At 55.9% G+C, this 9,135-nt stretch overlaps 4 protein-coding genes across 4 annotated transcripts in view; 1 reads left to right on the forward strand and 3 right to left on the reverse strand.

Annotated features, from left to right (window-relative positions):
• Positions 1-9: 9 nt before the first annotated feature.
• Positions 10-182, reverse strand: SPRG_15212 (hypothetical protein; the record flags this gene model as incomplete). The annotated part of the gene is made up of 1 exon (XM_012354866.1): positions 10-182. A coding segment is annotated over one exon (173 nt), but the record flags the coding sequence as incomplete, so codon positions are not given.
• A 1,222-nt stretch (positions 183-1,404) lies between these two features.
• Positions 1,405-2,480, reverse strand: SPRG_15213 (hypothetical protein; the record flags this gene model as incomplete). Its single annotated transcript, XM_012354867.1, has 2 exons — positions 1,405-2,175; positions 2,211-2,480. The coding sequence occupies 2 exons, from the start codon at positions 2,478-2,480 to the stop codon at positions 1,405-1,407; spliced, it is 1,041 nt and encodes a 346-aa protein (XP_012210257.1).
• A 3,008-nt stretch (positions 2,481-5,488) lies between these two features.
• On the forward strand, positions 5,489-6,946 carry SPRG_15214 (hypothetical protein; the record flags this gene model as incomplete). The annotated part of the gene is made up of 1 exon (XM_012354868.1): positions 5,489-6,946. The coding sequence occupies one exon, from the start codon at positions 5,489-5,491 to the stop codon at positions 6,863-6,865; it is 1,377 nt and encodes a 458-aa protein (XP_012210258.1). The 3' UTR covers positions 6,866-6,946.
• Positions 6,947-7,375: 429 nt separating this feature from the next.
• Positions 7,376-9,135, reverse strand: part of SPRG_22349 (hypothetical protein) — a gene marked incomplete at both ends in the record, with an annotated part of 2,004 nt that continues 244 nt past the window's right edge. The window contains 2 exons of the mRNA XM_012354869.1: positions 7,376-7,850; positions 8,481-9,067. Coding sequence (XP_012210259.1) covers positions 7,376-7,850; positions 8,481-9,067 — 1,062 coding nt within the window. The remainder of the gene's footprint in view (positions 7,851-8,480; positions 9,068-9,135) is intronic.

The following is a 9,135-nucleotide window of genomic DNA, read 5'->3' on the forward strand; positions in this document are numbered from 1 at the left end:
ATCGAGCACTCGGCAATGATGAGGCCACATGCAGCGCGGTCGGCGTAGTGCTGGACCATGGCCTCCGTCGGGATGTGGTCGCCAGGCGTCGCGCGGCAGCGCGTGAGCGGCGCCATGAGGATGCGGTTCGCGAGCTCGAGGCGGCCGAGCTTGAGGGGCGTAAAGAGGTTGTTTGCAGCCATGATCGTTGGTTGTTGTCGAAGAGCCGAATTGGAAAATGACGAGCTTCGAGTGAACGAACTGGAGGCGTCACAACAGCGCGGTATGTGGTGTAGAGCTGCGATGAAACCCAAGTATTCGGGGATCCGCACCTGCTACAATAACCTACTATAGTCTTCATGGTATACTAGTAGTCGAGTTGAGAAATTGTGGTCATATCGTATTTGAGGATATTTCAGAAGTCTTCGGAATTATTGACGGGGTCGCGCCATACAAACTTCAAGAAGTCGACGACGGCCTGCCTATATGGTACACCTTGACCACGCAGTAGACAGATGTTAAAGAACAAGAAACGCACCGAGTGGTGGGGATGATGCGCACGCCTCGTCTCCGGGCGCAGTTATGCGGCGCCGACGTCGGCAGGAAGCTTTCGTTAGCCCAAACCAGTCAACAGAGGGACGCAGTCTCGCGCAGAGAGCTGCTGTCGTGTGCACTTGACACTGCTCGGTATGCAGTAGATAGTTGGAGATGTTGCTGGACGGTGGCGCGATGGACCGCTTACTTGGTTGTCAATTATCGGTAAATCAGTTCGATTGCATTGCGTTCTGCGACGAGTCCTTCATTACGGAGACCCTAAATTGACGGCGGCAGATACCGCTGACGGCTACTGAATTCAGAGCAGCTACTATTACTATCCAGTGGTAGATAGGTTACGACGACCAAGGCAAAATTGGTCGAGTGGTACCTTTTGTAATACTCTAGCACGCGTCTAGTACGCGTAGGGTCTCTGGTGCTGGTCCTCCGCCACAGATGTTTTGTCGCTGTGCTGTGCCGATTTCGGCACGAAGGCCCACCCAGCAACCACTAACCAGCAACTACTGTTCGATATCGAGGTGGCGCTTCTAGCGGGGTTCGAAGCACCCGTAGCAATTGTACCGTTGAACAAGTCTGCTAGGATTTGTATAGAATTTGTCTCCTGGTGCGCCACTGCAAAGTCTGGATTTGTGCAACGACCGTAGTTGTACCCTAGATTATACAGTATACAACGTGTTTAATCAATAGACGCTTTACATTATGCTCCTTACGACATAAGTATCTGCACTACTCAAGTCACCACCTCGTGCGCCAGCATCGAACTCTAGCGGTCCCGACAAAGTCCACATTTTTCTTTTAGAAAACGTTTTCGATGAATATTCGTTGGATTGTTCATGTCTTTTTCAAGATTGGATAAATGATATCAAACCCTTACGCCGTCGACTCTTCAAGCGTCGGGTAGTCGTTGTAGCCTTCGGGGCCCTGAGCAAAGTACGTCTTTGGGTTGCCTTCGTTCAGCGGCGCGTTCTTCTGAAACCGAGCGACGAGATCGGGGTTGGCCACAAACGCAGCGCCAAATGCAACCGCATCCAGCTTGCCGGCTGCAATCGCGTCGTTGGCTTCGTCGCGCGTGTACGACTGGTTGCCAATAAGCACGCCCTTGTAGTGCTTGCGGTAGATCTCCATGTGCTCGCTCGAGTCTCCTCGGCGGATGTGGATAAACGCAAGGTTAAAGTCGTTGAGCGTCTTTGCGAGGTATGTCGCCAAGGCGGCCGGGTCCGAGTCGTGCATCGAGTTGTACCCATTCGCGGGTGAGAACCGAACACCAACGCGGTCCGCGCCAACCGCATCCGAGACCGCCGTCAAGATCTCCCGCACAAAGCGCGCCCGGTTCTCGATCGAGCCACCGTACGCGTCCGTGCGCTTGTTGCTGCCGTCCTTGAGGAACTGGTCGATGAGGTACCCGTTGGCGCCGTGGACTTCGACACCGTCAAAGCCCGCGATTTCGACCGCGTTCTTGGCCGCCGTCGCGAACTGTGCGACGAGGTCGCTGATCTCGTTGAGCGTGAGCGGGCGGGGCACGGCGTGTGCCACCTTGCCGTTGGGACCGTGCGTGTCACCGTCAATCGCGATCGCCGATGGCGCGACGTTGTCGGCGCCACGGTTCAGATCTGGGTGCGCCGCGCGGCCACCGTGCCAGATCTGGAGAAAAGGATGGTGCCACCCTTGGCGTGCACCGCGTCCGTGACTTTCTTCCACGCGACGAGCTGCTCGGGCGAGTAGACACCCGGCTCGGTCCAGAACGTTGACGAGTTGGGCGTGATCATGGTCGCTTCGGCGATGATGAGGCCCGACGACGCGCGGTCGGCGTAGTGCTGGATCATGGCTGTCGACGGGACGTGGTCGTTTGCGGTGGCGCGGCAGCGTGTGAGCGGTGCCATGAAAATGCGGTTGGGCAGCGTGAAGCGGCCGAGCGTAAGGGGCGTAAAGAGGTTCTTGGCTGCCATGATTGTCGGATGAGGATGGACGATTGAAAATGCCGTGCTGGCAATCTATCGGCCGTGTCGTGGACTAGAACTTCGACGAAGGAAGTCACTTGGACGTCCCACGGCTGCTTGACGTGCACTGGGCGCCCGCATGGCGGGACATGGGGATCGGCACCCAATGAGATTTTAATGAAATATCGGAAGGAAAGCATATCGTTGCCACGGCGGGACACGATTCATGCGAGTACATGTAGTGTCATCGCTTGCCTCCTGGAAACGCGAGTGTCTTTCCTAATACGTACTAGTATACCGTAGGTGTCCATTGTTGGTGTCCACCGAGACGAGATAGTGTTGTTTTGGAAGATATCGGTGAGGAACACGAGGCTGTTTGTCTATAGTACCGAGCCACGAGGCAACTTTTGGTTATTAGTAACTTGGTGCGGACGCCGAGGATCACATTCAAGCACCCGTCCGTAATACGAACGACATCGCCAAAGATTCGATGAAGGAATTGGCTCTCGGAATGTGCTACTGTCAAGTGGCAACGTGAGCTGTCGCCGTGCACCGAACGTCCGCGTGGCGAGCTTATATGTCTCCGCGAAGTCGTCCCGTCTTCGGGATTGAACAAGTGAAATCCGAAAACATAGGTTGGTGCACCGATCGTGGGTGGGTAACAAACTAGCAGCTGGGCTAGTGGAGCACAAGACAGAGGAAAGAGGAAGAGGAAGAAAGATGGACCACTCAAAGGCGCACGTAGACGTGCGCAGTCGGGCGGCGGAATCGTAGAGTAAAGCCAATGGCTCCACACGACCTGACCCGTGATATCATATATTACGAGAGGGGCACGCTAGCTGCGACACAAACTCCTCAGTGGCAAAACCCTCATACTTGACATGAGGGGAAAAAGCCTACTGGCGGTGGAAACAGCCAATGACGTGGCGGACCCGGAGAAAACCACCGAAAACCAACGAAGAGTCGGACGTCTTCGAGTCGGCGATCCCAACGTTTGCAGTTGCGATCTTGACAGTGGGCTCTCTCCACCTGCTATGATGTGTATGGAGAGCACAAACTGCTGGCAAAACGTCGTGGGATGTTTAGATCGGCTTGATGAGACGCTCAAGCAACCATCGCAAACTTTGACGAATTCTCGGAGCCGAAGTCGGCGGCGTATCGTCCAAGACTCGAAATGAAGCGAGACGTGCACCAGTACTGTAGTTTCCGAAGAATTTCTAGCTGGTTTGGCTCGTCTGCAAGCTCGTGGAACACCTCCTGTACCCTCTGCGCATACTGTACCGAGCCAGACGCTTCATTGCCGGCTTGTGAGATCTCGCCAAGCGGTAGGCACCACCCTCATTGCCTCATATTTAGTGAAGCCACATCCTGTGGCATCGACAACGTTGTGCTTGTCAAAAAAATCCTCACGCATCGCGTACTATCCCGGATGGCTGAAGCCGACGACCTGGCACCAGCAACGGCCAAGATAGTGAGCCATTCAACCAAGATGCACGCATGATTCGTGTGTACATTTCCATGTACTACCTCGTAGCAGTATGTAGTAAAAGAGTGAATGCTGCGTTGTATCGACGATATCAAACAAGTGCTACCGTGTCGTGGTGTAGTAACAAAAAGCATTGAGTGCCGTAGATACAACTAAGACTTTCTGAATACCTAAGATTAAAAAGTGCGATACTTCTCGATTTATGCGTGTCATCCTTGCGCAGGGGCCATGCTAATCTTCTCTGTATCGTTCCAATTTTTACGGATGATCCCCGAGGGGATTCCTGATACTGAACGAAATCGGCGGTACCGTTTCCAATCTTGGCCCGCACTTCGATACCTGATGATGTATTCGTTACTTTCCGTGCATTCCATTTCGTTTAGGTCGCTCGTTCCAGTGACCCCACTCTTCCATCGTTGTCACCAAATTGGAGATCCAAATACCATATTTTAATCATGTACAACTACGAGTTCGTCCGTGGTATGCGTCTTTGGATCGTGGGAGCGACCCAACCGTCCGAGGACCTCGTGGCGGCGTGCCGAATTCGGAGCGTCTCGTTCTACAAAAATCTTCACCGCCGCTCCTGCTGCCCGATCCGAGCGGTCCATCATGACGTGGCGCGCTCCGGCGGCGACACTTGGCCGCCAACTGCCACGGCCAGCGACCGTTGGATCCGAAAGTTGACTTGTCTGGGCAACAGCTGTACACCGAGATCAATCATTGCCGCCGCCAACGATGTCAACTGCATACGTCGGTGCCGTCTGTGAGGTTGGACGTTATGGTGGTCGTTGGCATGTGAACCGGTCTTGTCGTTGATGGGGAAGCCTACGTATGTATAAGAGCTCGGCCCGCTAGGCGAGCCACTCGTGCGGCGTCACTTAATGGCTCTGTCGACAAGCGAGCAGCAAATGACGGTGCTGGTGCAGGGACTAAAGGAAGAGCCGCGACGGAGCAAGCGTTTTTTCTTGAGCACCCCCGAGGGAGGCATGGAACCTCGTCTCGTCAAGGTGAAGCCACCCCAGTAGTAGTAGTTGTTGTTATCAGTAGTAATGTAGGTTTATATGAGAGCCTGTCGTTAGACAAGGCTTCGCGTGCACGTAGTACCAGTAGGTGCGACCCGACTGATATGCATGAAACCCCCGGAAAGTCTTGTCGTTGCTGCCATCGACTGCATCGACAAGCTCGTCGTCCATCGCATAATGCCATCGTCCAACCCATTCCTGCATCCATGACACCAACTTGCTCCGAGTCGCGTCGGTTCTCCTCCAGCGCAGCCTTCCTTGGACACAACACACTCAAAGGCGGCGAGCCACACCTTATAGAACGGCGACTCGTTGGTGGCGCGCTTTTTGTTTGATGTTCGAGAGATAGCCAAGATTCCCGTGCATACTCCGAGCCAGAGCGCGCGCGTTGAGCTTAACCTTCCAAGATATGCCTCGACGGGGAACATTAGTCGCCGCAATCGTATCGTACTAACTCACTCCCACTTCGCCACTGCACCGCCCACCGCTGACCAAGGTGCGCATTGACCATGGTCAACAAGTTCTTTCTCCGCGGTCTCGGCTTCTTCAACGACGCGTACGACCTCTCGGTCATTAACATCATCAACGTGATCCTCCAAGACCAGTACGGCAAGGACGTGTTCACGGCCTCGATGAAGTCCAACGTCTCGTCTGCCGCACTCATCGGCGCGGTCCTCGGGCAGCTCGCGTTCGGCTTCCTCGGCGACGTTTACGGCCGCAAGAAATGCATGGTGGCGACCTGCGCGCTGCTCATTTTTGGCGGGATTCTATGCGCGGCAGCGTACGGCGGGTCGGGCCACAACACGCTCTGGTTCCTCATCTTTGCGCGCGGTATTCTCGGGTTCGGTATCGGCGGCGAATATCCGCTCGCAGCCGCGTCGTCGTCGGAGGATGCCACGTCACCTGCGGACCGAAACCGTCGCGTCGCGCTCACGTTTTCGCTGCAAGGCGTCGGCTTTCTCTTCGCCGGCGTCATGGGCCTCGTCATGGTCAACGTCTTGGACGACAAGTCGAAGCGAGACCTCGAACTCATGTGGCGCATCCTCTTTGGCATTGGCGTGCTCCCGGCCTTGTTTCTTGTCTACTACCGCATCACGGCCGAGGAGCCGACGGCCTACCGTGCGATGATGGCCGACCAAGTGTCGGTCAAGGCCGTGCGCTGGAACTTCATCCTCAAGCACTACGGCAAGAGCCTCCTCGGCACGGCCGGCACGTGGTTCCTCTTTGACATTGTGTTTTACGCCCAGAACCTCTTTTCGGCGTCGATTCTAACGGTTGTTGGCGCCACGTCGGACTTGCGCACGATCGCCGTTCAAAACGTCTTGATCTCGTGCGTCGCGCTGCCGGGGTACTACGTCGCCGTCTTCTTCATCAACAAGCTCGGTCGCAAGGTGATTCAGCTGCAGGGCCTTGTCTTCATGACGATCATTTTTCTGATCCTTGGCATTGGCTGGAACACGATCAAGGACGAAAGCACGGTCTTCATCATTCTCTTTGGCTTGACGCTCTTCTTCTCCAACTTTGGCCCCAACACGTCGACGTTTGTGATGCCGACCGAAATGTACCCGACCGCCATCAAGAGCACGTGCCACGGCTTCTCGGCCGCCATGGGCAAAGCGGGTGCGTCCATCGGCTCGTACGGCTTCTCGCTCTGGGTCACCAACCCGAGCTTTGGCTACGTCGGCACGTGGTACACGTTCGCGGCGATTTCGGCGCTCACGATCGTCCTCACGGTGTTTTGCATGTTTGACAACAACGACGACCACTCGAAGCTCGACAGCGAGTTCAAAACCCTCCTCGCCCGCGAAGACGCCGAGACGCGCAAGAGCTTCAGTGACGACCCGTACGTCCACGTGGAGGCAACGCCCAGTGTCCAGCAAGTCTAATTACTGTGCTACTATCCTACATCAACGAATATCGTCTAGGCTATAAAGACGAGAGACAAATCACAACTACTGCGTTTTACGGAAACCAACGATCTTTTGGGTTGATGCGCTGGGAGGAAACGAGCTGGGCCCATGAATGGGAGTACTGGTAGGTCGTACGAGATGGCTAGCTCGTGGCGGAAGCACCGGCTTTAAGGGTGCTCTGAGATGGGCTGGTTTGTTGTAAGTACGACCTGCAAGAGTTGCGAGAGAGGTTTGCTGGCGAAGCTCAACATCGAGGAGGATGACGCCGAGACACGTCATGGCCATGTCGCAGTCGAGGCGCTGGCTCGAATCACCAACTACTACACTGTTCGATCGATACTCCTGGTGGCAGCCAGCCTCCAAAGGTCGACGGTCACTGCCCCGCCATGGTGTTGTAATGCAGCGCCAGTAGACGAGAGGCCACAAGACCATTTCAGAACCCCGCATGCGAGCATTACGTAGGTTAAATACGTGCGATTCTTTGCCTTAGCGGAAGAATCGGATCTTCTGACTGCTGGGCACGGCCGCCGACCGGTCGCAGGCCTCCATGCGCACGATCGGCGTTGCTCCATCGACGATCGCGAGGCAGTTGCGGCGAAACACGGCGTGCTCCAGCCGGCGGTGCGCAAAGGTCCACGTCTGCTCGGGCGACGACGCGTTGCAGACCGCTCCGTAGACGCGCAGCACCGACGCTGTGTACGCCGCTTCGAGGCAGAGGTTTGTATGGTCGTTGCGCAAGAGGTCGCCGTTGATGCGGTACAGCTTTTCCCACTCGCGCTGCGCCGCCGTCGTGTTGACGCCCAAGGCCGTGCCACGCATCGTGATGCTCCACACGAGCTCCGTATCGTCGTCCTTCTTGCGGTTGCCGAGCCAGCCCATGATGTCCGAGTTGTTGAAGCCCGGCGGATCGGTGAGCGCGGCCACCGCGGCCACGAGCGATGCCAGGAGCAGCAGAGCCAGCCTCGTCATCGTCGCTTGTACACAAATCCTATAAATTGATATTGCGCTTCTTCAAACCTTGGATATCGAATACCCTGGTGTAATCAATATTATGGATGGTCTTGGCCCGCTCCAACGACACGTGGCAGGCTGTGTGGCAGGGCCTGGCGATCGCATCGCCAATCTTACCCTTTGTATTGAAACGCCATAGTATAAAATATAGGAGGTTTATTTCATTTCGGCACATGCCACATTTAAAAACACAGCCGAGCGCAGCAGCCTCGAGGCCCGTGGCGGCGAAATTCTTCGGGTCGCGGAAGGGCGCTTGGTGACGAGACGATATTGTAGTCCGCTGTGGCACCTCTGCTCTTGCCTTTTCACCTTGGCCCATCCCCGGTCTTGCCAAGGGCGTTGCTATATAAAGTCCTACTATCAATACAAGTACGATAGTAGTAGCGACAACGTCCATTCTACAACACTGTACCCAGATTCGCTGCCGCAGGGCATCGAATCTGGTGTCGACCACTGTGTCCAACGGCTGGTCGCTACCGGTAGGGCGATTTAGGATCGAGTGCTTTGCCGGCCATTTTGTATTTCAATTTTTTTACATTCTTCGCGCTGTACACTACTACCTTGGCGCCGCATGGCTTACTGCGTCTCGACGTTGGCCGCGTACTCGAAATCCAAGTTCATGTACTGCATCGAGCGCTCGTACACCAAGAACGTGACGGCCGAGACAGGAAACGCGCGGAGGATCGTCGCGCCAAAGCCGCGGAAGAGAAAACCGGCACCTTCGAGCTTGTAGTGGTGCTTGACGACGTCGAGGGCCGAGAGGGGCGACGTCGCCGGCTGGCTCTGCACCAGCGTCTTGACGACGTCAATGGGCTGCGTGACCATCCATGAGATCGAGCCCGCCGAGCCGCCGGCGAGAAGGAGGTTCATAGTTGTCTCGTTTTCGGCACAGCCGTCCGTGAGCCAGTGCTTGAGCAGCTCGTACGAGTAAAAGTACGAGCCAAACGCGGGCACGTCACGGAGCATGTTGAGCTGCCACCCGCGGTAGAGGCCCTTCATGCCCTGGCTCGCCCAAATGTCCTTGGCGCACGTGATCGATGAGTACGTGCTTGGGTAGTTGTTGACTTGCATGGTGATCTTGACGAGCTCGGCCGGCGCCGCGAACGACACTTGAAAGAGGCCGGCCGCCGACCCCGCAATGAGCTGCTCGGTCGGCGTGAGCTCCTTCTTGTCTTGGAGGAAGAGGCGCGACACTTGGCCGTACACGGCGAAGACGACGGCGTTGATCGGTGCGT

The sequence above is a fragment of the Saprolegnia parasitica genome (genome assembly GCF_000151545.1).
Source record: "Saprolegnia parasitica CBS 223.65 unplaced genomic scaffold supercont2.188, whole genome shotgun sequence".
Classification (NCBI taxonomy): domain Eukaryota; phylum Oomycota; class Saprolegniomycetes; order Saprolegniales; family Saprolegniaceae; genus Saprolegnia; species Saprolegnia parasitica.